This window comes from Haliotis asinina, chromosome 3 (assembly GCF_037392515.1).
Source record: "Haliotis asinina isolate JCU_RB_2024 chromosome 3, JCU_Hal_asi_v2, whole genome shotgun sequence".
Classification (NCBI taxonomy): Eukaryota; Metazoa; Mollusca; class Gastropoda; order Lepetellida; family Haliotidae; genus Haliotis; species Haliotis asinina.
The window spans coordinates 27007923-27026892 of NC_090282.1; the positions used below are offsets into that span (position 1 = coordinate 27007923).

Consider the following 18970-nt stretch of genomic DNA (forward strand, 5'->3'; position numbering starts at 1 on the left):
TGGTCAGGCTCACAGACTTGGTTGACACATGTCATCGGTTCCCCATTGCACAGATCAGTGGTCATGTTGTTGATCACTGGATTGTCTGATCCTGACTCGATTATTTACAGACCGCCGCCACATAGCTGGAATATTGCTGAGTGCGGCATAAAACTACACTCACTCACTCACTCTAAAGATATCAGAGTCGAGTGCCTATGCATGAAACGGAGACGGAAATTTAGGTCAATTGAAAGGTTAGTGATTAACTGTTGGCATTGTGGATATGTTTAGACAAATAAATCTGCACTTTCTATGGGCTGAAGTGTACTGTCATCGATTGACAACATAGCCAAGATGAGTTTCATTCATTTTTTAAATTTCATTTCGACAGACTAATGGTCACGTGACATCTCGCTACGTGTTAGCGTCTAGTCTTCCAAGGGGATTCATATTTGTCACGTCCACAATCAATTTGGGAGACTATATATTAGATTATCCCTACTACAATGTGAAATACTTACAGTCATGTTAACTCTCATAACCTGTCGGTTTTGTGATGTGTCAGTGTGTGAAATAATAAGGGTAAGTAATCAAGCTGTCTGCGCAAACGCAACAGCCAGGTGTTGGCGGTAGCTGGTACGCGGCGATAACTGGTCACGAGCCAGTACGAACTTTGACAAAGTTTTAATAAATCATAAATCCGTAGCCCGCATTGCATGGGCACTGCACGGAGGCCGCACGGTGGTTTTAAACTAAAGGGTCGTAGGATCTAGGGACATCGTGAGGGATCGTAGCCATCGCACGATCACCATTTGGGCACGTTAACACCTCCGCACGATGCAACTTTGAAACAATAACACTGACTCCAGATTACACCGGAAAATTCCGAACGCGGCAAGGCAATGTCACGTGATCCTGTGAATGTCATGTGATGGTTTGTTTGTCACGTGCCTCAGTCAACATGGCAGTTCGGTTTGTGTGGTTGTGTGTCTCAGTAGTGCTGGTTTTACCTGCAAATGCAACAGAAAATACAGAACCTAAAGATCCAGTAGCTGCTACTATAGGTGCACCATGGCCCCTACCGCAAAATATAAAGCAGTCATCGACTTTGTTTACAGTTGATGCGCAAACGTTTATGTTTGTGACGACCGGCATTTCGTGCGATATTTTGAATGAGGCGTACACAAGATACATTCCTCTGATATTCGGTCAGAATTATGCCAACAAGAAGCACTGGTTCAAACGCCCAAGGGTTGGAGCTGGAGTGGTGTCGTCCCTCAATGTCAGCGTCAGCACAGCCTGCCAAGGACAATATCCTTCACTTGAGTCCGATGAATCATGTGAGTTGTCTACAATCACAGTAGGGATGCATCAGCGGAGCGTCAAAGAAATGGGATAGTTGCCAATTAAAGACAGAGAACATTGGTAGTATCACCGTCCGATTATTTCTTAATGCCGATTATAGACCGAGTTGGCAAGAATTGAATATCACAACTTTGGTAATTTGGGTTAAAATAGTACACGTGAAGATTGCAATAACTCGTATGCTTCTCGTAAGAGAAGACTAACGGGATCGGGTGGTCAGGCTCGCCGACTTGGTTGACACAATCGATGACATGTCATCGATTCCCATTTGCGCAGATTGATGGTCATGCTGTTGATCACTGGATTGTCTGGTCCAGACTCGATTATTTACAGACCACCTCCATATAGCTGGAATATTGGTGAGAGTGGCGTAAAACTAAACTCACACACTGAGATTATATAGTGTAATTGATCGGCCATGAAATTTTCAAGTTCCATATTGAGATTAGACCTCATGATCAGAAGATAGACGCTTTATCCACCTGACCAAAAAAGCTAAGTTCGTCAGCAATCTGATATCAGTGGACGATTCCTTGACCTTTTAAACAGAAGCCAAATGAATTAACGATACAATTATAGAATATCTTCACCACCTCATTTTGTGACTATTTTACCATGTTTATCAATAAATGTTTCCTCCAATACTCAGGGTTAAGTTTGGTTTTAGACTTTGCGTTAGTCTTTCTTTATTTTTCTGCCTGGTAGGTGAACATATATCCTATAGCAGTGGCATTTTAACGATGCTGAAAAATATCTTTGAGTGGCATTTTTAGTTGGATCTGTCTTTCAGTATGTTTTAAAGAAACTTGTTCAAACTCATCCTCCACAAGGTGGGATACGGGCAGATATCCTCCCTCTTTACATTTCAAGTATTGGAAGTTTAGAGCTTTAAATGTGTTTTAAACAGATAGCCTACAAATCACGTCTGCTGGCGCCAGTCTCAAAGCCAATGAGGTTTGGGGAGCTCTGAGGGGAATGGAGACTTTCAGCCAGCTGGTTACACAACAAAGTTCAGGAGAGGTAATGTCTTCAGGAAGCTTTTGGAAACAGCACATAATCTTTTCTTTTGAAATCATTGGAGAAATGTCAAAATGTTGTAATATTGTATGAATGATCAGGTATAGCTAACAGTAGTTGTCATTGCTACACACCAAATGATATTGGCATATCAAATGTTTCTTTTACAGTTTGTGGTCATGGAGTCAATGATAACTGATGCCCCAAGATTCAAGCATCGTGGTGTATTGCTGGACACTTCTCGCCACTATCTGTCAGTCAAGACGATCCTCCAAAACCTGGTCAGTCGATGTGAACTATTATCTGTATGCATGACAGCTAGAAGGTTATCTTCAGATCTCACTGTTTTCCAGTGCTGTTGGTGTGAATGTGTGTATTTAAGTACTGCAGAACTTTCTAAACTCAAACTGAGTCAAAGTCCGAGGGATGGACTTGTATTTGAGATTGGTGGTGAAAAAGTATGCTGATAAATTTTTACATGTTTTTGTTGTGTATCTATCTGTACTGGAGAGGTTTTGGACTAACTGCATTGTCCAGTGGAGTGAGGACCCATGAAAGTCAAGGTTAGAACTGGTCTTCAGCAATCCAATATGGTCAGTAGAGATGGCTAAGCATGATCGAGTGACCAGGCTCATTGACATGGTTGCAGTCTGTAAATAATTGAATCTGAACCAGATAACCCTGTGATAAACATCATGAGCATCATTCAACGCTACTGTGATACAAAGACATGTGTCAGCTAAGTCAGCAAGACTGACCACCAGATTCCGTTAGTCACCTCTTACAAGCAAGGGTTACTCAAAGACCAATTCTGACACGCATCTTCACTGTCTCCAAGCATCACATGTCTTCATTTGGTCAGTTACAAGTAAAACATAAGTTAAAGTAACCTACTGTTCTCAAACAGAGTACACATAACATGTAAAATGTAAGTAACAGCAACCTTTTGGTATTTATCATTCAAGAAATGTCTGCCTTTTTGTCCATCAGTCAAAGAAATGTCTATCAAACAGTGTTGATGTTTTTGACATTTTCTAGAAGTATGAATGAATGTTACAGTCGACAATGCAAATTACAAACAACCCTGTTGTGCTTCCAGGATGCCATGTCCCAGAACAAGTTCAATGTGTTCCACTGGCATATAGTTGACGACCAATCCTTCCCCTTTGAAAGTGCTGCCTTCCCAGAGATGAGTAACAAGGTAGTGTATACATTCCATCCTTTATCTGTAAGCAAAATTAAGAGAAAGCTAACTGTTAATATTCTCATTATACAGATGACATAGAGAGCACATCCTTAATGTAACAACCAACAGTAATAACTTGGAAGATCTTTGTCATGGATATTGTATTGCTCAATGTCATACCTTGGCCACAGCTAAGTTGTGAAGTATGTGCAACATGCATCAGTTTTGTCAAACTATTAAGCATCTACCTGCATTATTTGGTTTTTGTGTCTTCATGTATAAAAATTGTTTCAAAGTGTTGTCAGTGCTTCAGTAGTCGCATATAATTAGCATTAGTGGCGTCATAGTCATAAAGAACACAAAACTTTTACCTGTGAGACATTTTTCAGTATGTGAACGCAGACATTGTTTACAAAGGGAGGTAATTCTGAATAATCTGCCTGACTTAGAGACCACTATTCCAAATTCTACGACATTGATTACTTGATTTCAGTAAAGTTCCCATCCTTTCACTCTGTCCCACCTTGCACAGAATTCATCTTATATAAGTACAATGTGGCACATGGTTGATTTTGTCTCATTGTATCACATTGTTACTTAGTCAACCACTGATTGAGCTGACTTCTTTATATGGCTCCAATGTGTTACATGGCTGATCTTGTCTATCATATCACCTTACACGTGTATCAACCAATGATCGAGTGGGACTCCTTATGTGGGTACAGTTTGTCTCATGGTTGATCTTGTCTATTATATCACCTTGTTACTCAGTCTGTCAACCACTGATTGGCCTGTCTTCCTTATATGGGTACAGTGTGTCACATGGTTGATCTTGTCTGTCATATCACATTGTTACTCAGTCTATCAACCTCTGGTTGATGTGGTCTGTCTTATATGGTCCAATGTGTCACATGGTGTTCTTGAGCTGGTTTTCTTGTATGTTTAAGGGAGCTTACAACCCAGTAACCCACGTGTATACTCGGGCAGATATCAGAGAAATCACTAACTATGCTCGCCTAAGGGGAATCCGAGTAATGCCAGAGTTTGATTCACCAGGTTAGTAAATATATTTTATCAGTGAAGATCCAAGTAAGAATTGATCTTCAGCAACCCAAGCTTGTTATTTATATAAGAGGCAACTAACAGGATCGGGTGATCAGGCTCACTGACTTGCTTGACACATGTCATCAATTCCCAATTTGGATTGATGCTCATGCTGTTGATCACTTGATTGTCTGGTTCAGACTTTATTATTTACAGACCGCTGCCACATAGCTGGAATATTGCTGAGTATACTAGCTCACTACTAAGTAAAATTACAAATAGAGGTTGTTTGTCTGATTTGTTTCATATCCTGTACAGTGAAAGCCCAAAAAAGGTTGCAATCCTGTTGACTATACTTTAAACTGTCATCCACTCTCATAAACTGTAAATGGCTTTATGTTTTGCCACTCATTGCTGTTGGTCATTTGACAGCATGTGCTCTGTCACAAGTGTGTTATGTTAGTTTAGCAAATAAGGTTGTTAAGGAGTTATTTCCCTTTTGTAAAGGTCACAGCGAGTCATGGGGAAAGGCCATCACCAACCTCCTGACTCCCTGTTACAGTCACGGTAAACCAGACGGTACATTCGGGCCAATCAATCCCCTCCCAGAGTCCACTTACACTTTCCTAAAGACATTCTTCCAGGATGTGGGAGAGGTTTTCCCAGATCATTACATCCACTTGGGAGGGGATGAGGTCTCCTTTGGATGCTGGTAAGTCATGTCCTAGTATTAGATCTCCTTCATAAGTTCAAATACAAGTCTCACGGACAGGACCTCATTTGTCCTCCTACACTTTCCCAAAGACATTCTTCCAGGATGTTGGAGAGATTTTCCCAGATCAATACACCCACTTGGGTGGGGATGAGGTCTCTTTACATGCTGGAAGGTCATGTCCTAGTATTAGATCTCCTTGAGAAGTTTGAGACCCAGTCTCAAGAATACCAGTTGGTTACTAATGTTCAAACAGTTGACAGGTAATTTGCTGGTAAGTGTGACTCAAGAATTCGGTTACCCCATATTGTAATGATTTGAGGTGACTATTGAAGGGAAAACAACTATTGCAAAAGTCTGTTGCAACCAACTATTGCAGTAGAATATATGCTTGGATGTTTTCTCCTTGAATTGTCTCATTTGAAGTCATTTAACAATACAAGTAGTTTCAGCGGTTTCACTACCAATGCTCCAAACTGTTTTATACCTGCCATGTTTTTGTCAAGTAAATACAGAGGCAGTTACCATGGTTACAATTCCTTCTTCAGGATGAGCAACCCCAACATCACAGAGTTTGTGACAAAGATGCACTACACAAACTACGGCCAGGTGGAACAATACTACATGCAAAAGTGAGTCAAGGAAAGACTTCTGGGCAGTTCAAATGTGTTAACTAATGTATGTTTTTCATGCTTAAATGTCAGCCATTTATATTGTTAGTAAATCATTACTAAATTCATAACGGGACAATAATTTATTGAAACTGCAGTTCATAGAAAAAAAACAGTGCTTATTGTTAAAGTTTGTTTGAAATGTAGACCCAGTACGAATGAAGGGTAGACTTACGCTTAAAGTGTTTGCAGTGCCAAAGACTCAGGTTTGATTCCCCACAGGGTAGATCATGATGTAGCTAAAATATTGCAAAATGTGGTATGTAACTAGCTCACTCAGGTACCAAGTCTGAGTTAAAAGCATTCTTCAATTCCACACATAGCTGTGAAGCTAAGTTTTTGAAGACATACAACAGCAGAAATATCACTAGAAGGATTACCAGCCCCAGCTCATTCCCTCCCTCTGTCTCTGACTTTCAGGCTGCTGGATATCATAAGTGGTCTTGGCAAGGGGTATCAGATCTGGCAGGAAGTCATCGACAATGGTGCCAAAGTGAGTGCCACCTTTTTGTTGGAACCTTTTAGAAATTACCAGTAATGTACTCCATGGTTCTACAGTTAATTTTGATAACTGAAATGACTGTTGACAGTGAAAAAAATTGGAGATTCCAAGGCTTTGTGCAGTACTGTAAACACACATTGGTTATATCCTTGCACGATTAATCCAATGGTACTATCAGTGTCATAACTACTATGGTACAATGTGGGTACATTATCTGAGATGGTGTCCCTTGCTTTGATATAACAAATAACTCATTTTAAATTGAAAAAGAAGATACATTGAGCTCCTGAACATTAGGAAATCCAGACTTGCTTCATTTAAGCTTCTGTATTGCAGAAAGGGTCTGGCAGAAGATACAGTAATGTTTTACTGGGACTAAAAGACAATCGAGATAATACTCAATATGATCTCTATCGTCACTTCGTTGCATCAAATTACTCAAGTCATATCATGGCCCCATTCCACAAAGCGACTGTAGTGCTCAGGTGATTGTAACTCCCATACTTCAACATGGCTTACAATAGTCGTAGCTCTATGGCCGATTTGTGAAATGGGTCTCAGATGATAATATTCCATCGAATCACATATTTGTATTACCTCAAATGAAACTGATTTCCTCAACAGTTAATATGAAAGTATGAATTTCAAATAGAAATGAGATCTGGTTGCCTTTGTTACATCTGAACTTTTGACTATATTAGCATATACTTGATCTGAACAAATTTGTGCACCTCACATTGCTTTGTGACCTTTATGTGTTTCAGCCTTAGTCTGAGGAAAGTTATTGAGTTACAATTCTTGTTTCTGTCTGGGCTCCAGTTTTTTTAAATGAATGGCATCCCATGTGCCTCAAGTTATGTTATTATTCAGGCATAGTTATCATGGTGGGAGATTTGCTGATGGGTAACCATGGAAACAGTACAAGTATCAATGCTAATACTAAATGTCATATAGAGCTGCAATGGGTCACTGTTGTCAAGGTGTTAAAGAGCTAATACTTGTAGGTAATTCTGAATCACATGTACCCCTATAAAGGTGCAACCAGACACTGTTGTTGAAGTGTGGAAGGACCCTTGGCCAGCAGAGATGGCCAAAGTGACCAAGATGGGCTACAAGACTCTGCTGTCCACTTGCTGGTATCTCAACTACATCAGCTACGGCTCTGACTGGGCAAAGTACTACACGTGTGATCCATTTAACTTTGATGGTAGGATTGTTAAGAAAGCCACTCACTGAATTTGTGTGTGTCATGGCATTTAGTTTGATGCTTGAGGCAATGAAGCTACTAAATCAGAGTACTGTGCAAGATTTAACATGTTTTGTTAATGGTGCAGAAACCCCATCTTGAAAGATTCATGAATTGTAGCCAAATTGTGGAAGATTGGGTAACTTTCAAACTATAGGTGTTCCTTCATTAGTTGCAAACAAATTGAAGTGCTCCTTCCACCCAATCAAGTGTTTTTTGTAGGATACAACCCAGGGGCCTTGCTCCCAAGAGTTTTAGCACTGGCTGTCATAACCAACATTCTTATACATTGACTTACACTGATCCATACACGCAGACTGCCTTCATTACCTTATCCATGGATCACTTGTGATGGTTGTAGTGCTGAGAGGTCATAACTCCCACACTCATTGACTTATGTTAGATCATCGAAAATCCAACACATTATGACTAACTTGTGTCATATCACTAAGAATGTCATGATTGCCATTCTCAATTAGGCATTTATGTTACCTGTAATGCTAAGATCTACACCAGTTTGAACTTTTTGGTTTTTGTGTATGGTTATCTTCTGCAATACTTAATCTTGTAAAACTTAAAGGTACAGTCAAATAAAAGACCTGGCATAGAGTGAACAGGCGCACTTACACAGAGCTGGAAGCAGTCATGTCCAGATGGCTGCACCTGGAGCTGACCAAACATTCACACTATAACCAATCCACTTTGGAATCTGTCTGGTTCAAGTGTTCTGGTTCAAGTTCTGTATGTCTGTCCATATCAATGCTTTAAAGATGTGTTGGTTTTCATTTCTTCTCCATAACTGAAGGTCAAGAGGATGTGACGAACACCTGGATGTGCACAAATGTTGTAGCTACATTGTGTATATTCTGTAAAGACAACACATTTGTCAGAGTGTCGGAATATTCCCTGAATGGTGTCTGGACAGTGTAACGGTGTCCTTTGTAGCTGAAGGGTTGTAAGGGTCACAACCTACTTACATCTGTCAGCATACACCTCCAGTGGTGTGTCCATTCGACAGCTGTTACTTGAAGCTGTAGTGGAGGGAGGTGTCTTTTGTAGCTGAAAGATTGTAAGGGTCACAACCTACTTACATCTGTCAGCATACACCGCCAGTGGTGTGTCCATTCGACAGCTGTTACTTGAAGCTGTAGTGGAGGGAGGTGTCCTTTGTAGCTGAAGGGTTGTAACGGTGACAACCTACTTACATCTGTCAGCATACACCTCCAGTGGTGTGTCCATTCGACTGATGTTACTTGAAGCTGTAGTGGGGGGAGGTGTCCTTTGTAGCTGGAGGGTTGTAAGGGTGACACCATTTACAGGTGTCAGAATGTACTTCCAAAACCCATTCTAGTGTTATATGCATTCCACTGGTGTGACTTGACACTATGATAGATTCTTGAAGCTGTTGTTGTGGTGATGAAAACCCATTCACATTTTGTAGGCCACGATATTCTCTCAGTGGTATTTTTACTCCAGAAGGGCAAGAAGACACTGTAGTAGAGGTGATCTTGAAGCTGAAGGTTGTTGTTTGTGGTGATGTCAACAAATTCATATTTTGTATGTCTGAACATTCTCTCTATGGTATATTTACTCCAGAAAATCTAGAAGACACTGTAGCAGAGGTGATCTTGAAGCTGAAGGCGGTTGTTCATGGTGATGACAACCCATTCACGTTTTTGGATCATAACATTCTCCCAATGGTTTCTTATCACGAGAGATGCAAGAAGAGACTGTAGTAGAGGTGTCCTTAGAAACTGAAGGCTGTTATTTGTGGTGATGGGTAATCCATTCACATCTGCTCAACAGGGTCGACCAATTGAGGTATCGTTTGAAGCTGGAGGATGTGGAAGTGACAGTACACTTACATTTTTATGTCAGAACACTCATCAAATGTTCCGCGCTCCACAGGTGCAACCAGACACAGTTGTGGAGGTGTGGAAGAGACCATGGCAGCAAGAAATGTCAAAGGTCACCAGGATGGGCTACAAGACTCTACTATCCACGTGCTGGTATCTCAGTAGAATCCATTATGGGCAGGACTGGCAGGATTACTACCAGTGCAACCCCTATGACTTTGATGGTATGTCGCCATTGGTTGCATGCCTGTATGCTTTCTCCACCAGCACAGATAATGGCTGCCTCATATATTGCAGTGTACAATACTTTAAAACACATCAGATTCAATCCTTAAGTTTCAAGGAAGTCAATTTACCATCAGGGAAAAAGTGGTTTTGATGATAGATATGAATGTCCTTGCACCGCATTCTGTCTGTATCACAATCAGTCACACATTGATGTGGGAGCAAAGCATGGAGTCATTCAGGTGTCATCTGGTTTCCACTTTTGAGGAACCCGCTGGCGTAGGTATTATGCTGCCAGGCCAGTAATATATGATTTCACCTGGCAGAAACAACTCTTTGAAGGTTTATATATTGATGCCTATTTTGATATTATATTTTGTTTTCATTTTTCAGTATGACAGGACATACTCACTAGTATGCCTCCAGAACAACTGAGTAATTCTTGATTAATGCTACCGTGCAGATCACTGTATTTTGAACTTTGTCTTTGATCATTTGGATGTTAAAAAGTACTGAACAGCATTATTTATTTCTACACTTAACTGATAGTATCCAATGGCAATTACCCTAAAGTGGGTGTGCGTAGCAACTTTCCTTTTCAAAATTGCACAAGACATGCTAACTTTTGATGACCCTTGTTTACTATGCTTGTAGCTATTAGCTTTCAGTTTGACAAAATATTATGAAACCTTTATCATCATTTCACTTGCATACTATTTATCACTGCAGTTCTAACCAATACTCATTAATATTATTTTGAGCAAATAATCCTTCTTTGCCTTGGTTGCATATGCACACAGAACATGGGAGGATGGGAAAGGCACAGGTTCTTCTTGGAGGATGGGAGGGGCACAGGTTCTTCTGGGAGGATGGGAAGGACACAGGTGCTTCTGGGAGGATGGGAAGGGCACAGGTGCTTCTTCAGCTTGCAGGTCGCCCCATGTGACTACTAGCTGTATTTGACTGACATTTCCAATGGTCAAGGTTTATGTTGATTGAATATTCAATGATGGTGGAATATTTGTTCTGTAGGTACAACCTGACACTGTAGTTGGGATATGGAAGCACCAGAACTGGCCTGGCAGTATGGCTAATGTCACTAACTTGGGATACAGAACTGTGTTGTCTGCATGTTGGTATCTGAACAAAATTTCATATGGAGATGACTGGCCGTCATATTACACCTGTGATCCATACAATTTTAATGGTATGCTTTCTTGACACGCCGTGTATTAGGTTGTAAAAGAATACAAGTCTGAAATGACACACATCCCTTTCCATGATATTACTAGAATATTGCTAAAAACGATGGAAATTAATCTCACTCTTTCACCCCTTCTGGATGAAAACATGGTATTTCAACATCCTACTGTTTAAAACTGTTTTCCATGTTGTAGAGATGTTTGTTTCGGGTTGAAACTAGCTGTTCTTAAATGGCTTATACTACTTAAAATCTTGGATGCTTTTAGCAACAATCGCTCCTTGTACATGTTTCTCTTCATCCCATCTGTGGCAACACCATTAGTTCATTACCGTAGCACCAGATCAACAATATTGCCTGTCATTTTAGTGTCGTTAATTGTCCTTGTGGTTAAAATGTTCATACATTCTTGCCAAAGATCCTTTTTAACACAATATGAGTCACAGTGAAACTTCTCACTGGCATGCATGCTTTATGTTGGTGGATTCCCTTGTCTGGAAGTACCTGGCAAGTTGCTATGTGCAGGTGTAGCACCTGGGCCACACTCATTTGTGAGAACACGTGAAGGTCAGGGGTAGAATAGGCCTTCAGCAACCCAGGCTTGCCATAAAAGGCAACTATGCTTGTCATAAGAGGCAACTAACAGGATCAGGGGGTTAGGCTCGCTGACTTGGTTGACACATGTCATCGCTTCCCAGTTGTGCAGATCGCTGGATTGCCTGGTCCATACTCCATTATTTACAGACTGCTGCCATATAGCTGGAATATTGCCAAGTGCAGTGTAAAACTAAACTCACTCACTCACTCACTCACTCACTCACTCACTCACTCACTCACTCACTCATCTTTGAGACTGCAACATAGAGTGTTTGCTGCATATCACTAACACTTCATTGTCTGGCTTTGCTGGCATGCATCCTCTAATTTGCTGGAAAATGACTTTCTTTATCCACCTGTGGACACATCAAATAACCCATAAGCTATGTTACCAGGATTTCCTATACAGGATTTCCTGTTATCTGAACTGGCATTCAAAATGGCCATGCCCACATGAAGCTGTAAGCTTGTGTTTGAGTGCCAACTATAAACGGTTTGATGATGCTGAAAAAGGGTTTGAATCATTTGAGTTTGTCAAGTTTATCTCATTTTCTGTTAAATGGATCATGGTGTATATTATTATTATAATTATGTCTCATATGTGGCACCGGATGTGTTTACCAGGAAGTGAGAAGGTAGTATTTGTTTTATTAAATCACGCTGTATGTTTCAGTCCCATTAAATGTAACCTATTTTTTGTCAGTTCTTATGAAAAGTGGGTTTAGTTTGAAGTGGCTAACTATTTACGAGGTACTACCCTGCATTTGCTGCTCTGGCGTTACACACTGGTGGTTCCCCAAGGCAAACAAATGTGAACAAAGCATATATTTAGGCCAGGCCAAGTTTACTTAATCTTTGACAGATTGTCCTCCTCTAAATACCTATTGAAGGCAGGAGAGATTTTTTTATTTTAAATAAATGACCAGTCAAAGCAAACACGAATATGAGTTTCCATGTGAACTCTTTTGGTTTGTTAATATCAACTAAAAAATGTTGAGTGAGTTTAGGTTTCATATTGATTTCAAGAGCATTTTACATATATCACATCTGAATTTTATTTTTTTGTGGGGGAAAATTATTTCTTTTTTCTTTTATTTTTGTTGTTTCTTTTTTTTTCTTTTTTTCATAATTTATTTTTGGAATGTTTTTTTCTCACCCATACCATTGCAAATGTATGTACATGAAAAGGATATTTGTGTTACTTTTGATCAAGGAAAATGTTACTTTAAGATAAGTTGTCGTTGCATTGACGACACATGAGAGATCACACTCACTCAAAGCATTTTCAACATGAATATGTTTGGGTTTTTTTCGTCAGCTTGCTATTGTCAGGCAACCATATACATTAATAGATGAAATCGAACAACCACATCAAAATATTGTTTGCATGCATTATTGGAATGGTATTTATACAGAGACTTCAATGCATGAAAAAACACCATAGATATCACCACAGTCTTTGTATGTATGACAATAGAGAGATGGGAATATTATCAAATTTTAGCTGTATTCTGATTTTCCATGTTCTGGAGGTAACAGGCCATTCATGTGATTTTTTTTAAAATGAATTTCTTTGTAACCTATTTTAGAAATTGCCACACTCTGAACTCTGAATGTCTTTTTTTATCATCATCTTGTGAACAAAATGATATTGTACCAGACAAATTAAAAATACTGAATATATTCTTCTTAAAGTATATTCGTCAGGATTAATTAATCATCAAAATTTGCAGTATAAGGTCTCATGAAATATAAATGCAAAATTTATTATATTGATATGGTGTTTTAGTGTGATTTAAACATCCACTTGCATCTGTGTGATTTTCAAGGGACACTCACATTCCAAATTTTGGGTGGTCAAAGCAATGGGCAATCATTGATGAATGTTGAATAAACAAAAAATGCTATTTTCACTAAATCTATAGTGACATTTTGATATAATTAAAAGCCAGTGCTATAATTCATCCTTACAAATGTGACAAAGTTTATATGTCATAAATAGACTCATACAGAATTCTTTGCTAACTAATTCTGCGGATTTGTATAGATGATGTATTAAAAGTTCAGTTATATATTCAGGAAATGTAAGCATGTTCACGAACTACCTGATTCTTCCTCAGTATGTTTTGTACAAAGAAATTACTCATTTGAGTACAGTGTATTTGGAGTCTGTAATCTGCCTTTAATCTTAGCAGTGAGATATCAGCCAAGTACTCTGATTTAGTCACCTTCATTGAGGAGCACTACCATTATTCCTCCAATACTAGCATACCACCATATGGCTGGAATACTGATGAGTGCGGCGTAAAACTAAACTCACTCACTCCTCCAAAACATTGGATTCTGTGTTAGGGTCCAGAATAGAACTGATTCCCAGTAACTGGTGCTTGTCTTCAGTGGAGACTGAAATAGATCACACGGTGGATTGGTTGTCTACATGTCATCATGACCTGATAATCAGGGTTTTACTTACGATGTCAACCACTGATCCAGATACTGTTATCAACGGGTGAATGTCTGGATTATACCAACTTATACTACAAAGCATTCACTGGCTGAAAAGTCTGCTTCTAGGGATAGTTGCTGTGATAACCAGTGTCAGTAATCCGTGAAGATCTGGGTTAGAAGGGTCTCCAGCAAACCATGCTTGTGGTTAGAGTTGACTATTGGGATCAGATGGTCAGGCTTCCTGACTTGGTTGACATGTGTCATCGGTTCCCAACTACATAGATCAATGATCATGCTGTTGTCACTGAATTGTCTGTGCAGATTCGGTTATTTACTGACCACTACCATATGGCTTAAATGTTACTGAGTGGGTGTTTAAGAACAAGCAAACGAACAATACCAGTGCTTTCAACGTTTGCAAGTATTAGTAAGAATTTATAATTTTATGTTTATGTTTAATGTTTATAGACTTAATGTATAAGTATATATCCATCATGTAGACTTGAAAGATCTGAAAGGACATTAAGTAGAGTACAAATTGGTTGAAAAATATCAAGAAAATTAATGTGGTGTATCAAGAGATCCATCTGTCCCGAGCAGCTATTCTCATCTACAAGCACACATTCTTTTGTCTGAAGTATTTTTATGTTCATGTATAAACAAATTGATTTGTCATGTATTTCCTCCTCAAAATGAAGATATTTTAAGCGAAATGTGCTCAGAATAGCATGAAAAGCTGTATTTTCTGATTATTTACAGCCATTTTCCGTATGTGTATCCAGGTACCCCTGAACAGAAGGCCCTGGTGATGGGAGGGGAGACCGCAATGTGGGGGGAGTATGTTGATAGCACAAATCTCATCTCCAGGCTTTGGTAAGAAACATTTATCATTTATTTTCACCTGTTGTATATAATACAGTATCATTCTCATGATCTCAATGAGCATTGTGTTCACTGTACATGTAACATATTTTAACAGGTGAGCCTAACAATTTTGAAAACCCACTAACATCCCGGTGCGAAATAATCTGCTGGAATCCTTGCTTGTCGTAAAAGAAGACTAACAAGATTGGGTGGTTAGGATCACTGATGTGGTTTACACGTGTCATCAACTCCCAAATGTATAGATCAATGTTCATGCTGTTGATCACTCGATTGTCTGGTCTTGACTCGATTATTAACAGACTGATGCCATATAGCTGGAATATTGCGGAGTGCTGCATTAAACAGAACTTACTCCAGGGGTTCAAAAATCCCATCCCTCGACGCCCGTGACAAATCAGTTTTTCATATCGGCCAATCAGGGGCTACTAGATAATTTCCACTAATGGTTTCAAACTGCAAGTAAGCTTGGATTTCATTTCATATCTGCTCATAATGAAGCTATTAAATAATTATAATATTCGCAAAAATAACAATAATAAAGTAGAGAATGAAATTATCACTATTCGATAAATAGTCCAGTCAACATTATCATCAAGCATTGTGTGATAAAATCAGTTACTTTCTTGAAGTCACTTGCCCTGTGGCAAGTGGCTTTTCAAAATATTTTTGAACCCCTGCACTCACACTCTGTTCATGTTTATTTAATGTTGATGACAGGCACAAAGTTACAGTTACCCAGAATGAATGTCAATTCGAGTTTGTAAAATGAGCTGAATGTAACCATTACTCAGCTATATTTGTACTAACTGTTTGGAAATTTGGTTTATATCGGTTATATGTAGTTGGTGAAGCTTAAAGTATATGTTTTGTATTGGCTATTTTATTCTTTTCCTTGTAGAGGTTTTGTAGAGATGATGCTTGACCTTTGCTCTCTATTTTACTGTAAATTGAAAGCATCACTTGTTTGATAATGCCATTAGTATCTGTACAGGAATATTGCATACATTGCAATAATGAAGTTATCCATCCCTAAAAATTGTTCCTCTTGGTATCAGTTTCTGAATGCCACTTCATGAAGCTGTATGTATTTGTATGGTTATTAATATTCAGTAGAGTGTATCTTCAATTTCAGGCCGAGAGCTGCTGCAGTTGGTGAGAGACTTTGGAGTCCTCAGAATGTGAACAGCTCCAGCGCAGCAGAACCTCGTCTTGTAGAACACAGATGTCGAATGGTCAGGTACGGGATATCATGATCAGTTTGTACATGTTATGTAGGATTTGTCGATAGTCGGAAGGTTGCTGTTAACTCTTCATTTATCATGGTAAAGCAAGACACATTTGACGATGTTGTCATGATAAGACCCACAACTTACATTCCTTAGGAGGTTTTATGTAAGGCTGATGGGTTTAAAGCTGGGTTGTTGTAAATGTAGGTGTTCATTTGGTGTGGCAACTGAATAAAAAAAAAATTAACTTTCTCTAAATATTCACATGTGTTTCTGCAGCTTTGATAATTTGTATGGACTATTTTTGTAGGACATCTTCAGAAAGCTTTTAGTATTTTCTATTCATCAGTGAACTGGGGCAATGTGGTAAACAGCCTAGTGGTTAAAGCATTTGCAAATTATGGCCTGGGTTCGATGCCGCACACGAATACAATGTGGGGAGCATATTTCTGGTGTCCCAACCATGATTGGACTGGAATATTTTTGCTAAAAGTTATTCACTCATGATCTTGCGTTCTTACTCATTGATTCATGTCCAACCAACTATGCAAATGTTTGAAATAACATCATAATATGCATAAATATCTATCCAAATCATATCGTTTCATGTAGTCATCAGGGTCCTTTAACGTCTCCAGACATCAGATATTTCATACTTCCAGTGTTCTTTTGTCTTCAGAATATTAGTATGCACTTTTGAAAATATATGTGAGACAGAGCCCCGCTAAGTCAGGCTAGAACTAAAGGGCGATAACACTGGCAAAACAAGAATCAACTCGTTCATTCAAAGCAATTATTGTGTCATTGAAAGAATGCCAATGTTCCTTAGTGGCAATTTGTTGTCGGGTGTACCCTGGAACATTTACTGTTTGTGTAGTTGTGTGTGTTGTCTGGTTATAATCACTTCAGTTTTGTTTCCAAACATGCTTGTCTTTTCTGCAGACGCGGCTTCCCTGCTGAACCAGTCAGTGGTCCTGGATTCTGTGACTTCGAGTACTCAGGCTAGACGTCTTACTGCCACTGCTGTTGATGGATGCTGCCAGAAGTAGCTGTGTTTACCATCTTGTAGCAACTCGACCTTGCTGTCTTACCAGTGTCATCTGAAAAGGACACGTATATATTGATCAAATTAGAGACTTGCTTGTAGTGATAGATGTAATATCAGAATCTACAAGCTCAGTGAAGTGGCTATACATTAACAAATGGACATTAGATTTCAATCAAATTCAATATCATTATTCAATATTATAGCAAAGTCCCAGAATCTTGTGTGCATGGAGTCAGTTACTATGCTAGTTTCAAATTTAAGAACATTCTTCCAATATGTGAAAATCACCCAACCTGGCAGCATCACGTCTCAGCAACATAATTCATCTCCACAGATGGCCAGTAGTCTTCCCTAACAAATGAAAAAAGTGCCTCTTCTTCTGCCTCAGAAAACAATACAGTACTAAATGGCTGAAGAAATGACAGTGTGACTCTAAACCTTAACACACTGACCACAAGACAAAGTTCATGATTTCACAATATACCCACCAAATGATTCTTAAATTGCACACACTTCTGTGAGCTAATGCAGGACTTTTTTGTAACTAGCAATCTGAACGCTGAATGATACTTAATAAACCCATCAATCAGATGTATCTAAAACAGCATCCCATGTAAGTTAACCTGTTAGAGTGGAGATGTTACTGACTTTGTTTTAGGCAGGGTGATATCAGCTGTTTTATTTTTATATTGATCAGTCACAGTTGAATCTTTTGAAACAGGGTAGACATTATTTTGCGTAGACATGTAACATCTTGCATGTTTATGGAGTGAGCGATATACACATACAGTTTCAAGATGTATTCATTTATGTACATAAGATATGCAGGTACACAAATTCAATATTCAATTGAACAGGTTCAGAGTTCACATACAAACTTTCTGGCACACAGACCATACAAATTTTCAGGTACGCCTGTGGTTTTCTCATATCTTTGTTAACATTCCTCTTGAACGTGACTGTAGTCTGTTAGTTCTTGGCTACATCTTGAACACTATGTTCCAATGCCTTGCTTTGTATGTTGCCTGCATTCTCAATCATTTGGGTGATGTATACACATACACCCACCTACCGGCACTGTCCTGGGCTCGTCAACACATGAACACGTGACCACACTACAGGCAGTTGCAGGGTACATAGAGGATCTGTGCATACAATTCCTTGTGTTACTGAGAATGATCTTAGTCCAAGTGTTGCATTTAACCCAAAAGATATCATGCTCTTGAGGATGTAAAAATTGCTAAGATATTTTTGCCCTTTTTGTGGAGTGAGCTATTCTGCCAGTGTGATATTAATGTACGAATCACATCGGATATATTGGAAAAGGTGATTTCATACTGTTGAGTCATGTGAGAATATATGGATTGTTAAGCTTTGCTATCATTATGTTTGTTGATCATATCAGGGGTTTTAGTCAGGATTTTGTATTTAGTATTCAACAAATCTGTGAAAATCCATGTCACTGGTGTGGGTTCCATCTTGCAATGTAGCAAGCATTTTTTATAGACAGTTGTTAAGACAGTAAAGCTTTTTGTTACATGATTTTGTATTTTATGTAGTTTAGCACTAAATGAGTGTTTACTAATGGTTATGCATGAATATGTCTGCTTGATGCACTTATGATTATGTGTGCTTATCATTGTGAAATAAAAAAGTTTGAACTGTATTTGTAAGTTATTCTTGGAAGGCAGAGTGAGTGAAAACATCTCTTTGCGCAAAGCACCCAGGAATACGAGGGGATATCAAAAAGTATTGAGCC

General features: G+C 39.0%; 1 protein-coding gene across 3 annotated transcripts; it reads left to right on the forward strand.

The window, feature by feature from the left end:
• The first annotated feature begins 793 nt into the window (after positions 1–793).
• On the forward strand, positions 794–18877 carry LOC137277746 (beta-hexosaminidase subunit beta-like). 3 transcript variants are annotated; one of them, XM_067809660.1, is made up of 12 exons: positions 794–1322; positions 2255–2367; positions 2535–2645; positions 3464–3565; positions 4498–4606; positions 5102–5306; positions 5855–5938; positions 6398–6470; positions 9634–9805; positions 14835–14925; positions 16070–16174; positions 17106–18877. In XM_067809660.1, exons 1-12 carry the CDS (start codon positions 914–916, stop codon positions 17167–17169), a joined length of 1638 nt encoding a protein of 545 aa, XP_067665761.1. In that variant the 5' UTR covers positions 794–913; the 3' UTR covers positions 17170–18877. The 3 variants fall into 3 exon arrangements, with proteins under 3 accessions (XP_067665761.1, XP_067665760.1, XP_067665759.1); XM_067809659.1 differs by lacking the exon at positions 9634–9805 and adding an exon at positions 7515–7686 and having other exon boundaries at positions 906–1322; XM_067809658.1 differs by lacking the exon at positions 9634–9805 and adding an exon at positions 10839–11013 and having other exon boundaries at positions 920–1322.
• Positions 18878–18970: the final 93 nt, after the last annotated feature.

Excerpts from the sequence above, each read along its gene's own strand:
- LOC137277746 (XM_067809660.1), top strand. The coding sequence starts at position 914 with ATGGTTTGTTTGTCACGTGCCTCAGTCAACATGGCAGTTCGGTTTGTG. Across the intron at positions 1,323-2,254 it reads ACTTGAGTCCGATGAATCAT|ATAGCCTACAAATCACGTCT; the intron begins GTGAGTTGTCTA and ends TGTTTTAAACAG. Across the intron at positions 16,175-17,105 it reads CACAGATGTCGAATGGTCAG|ACGCGGCTTCCCTGCTGAAC; the intron begins GTACGGGATATC and ends TCTTTTCTGCAG.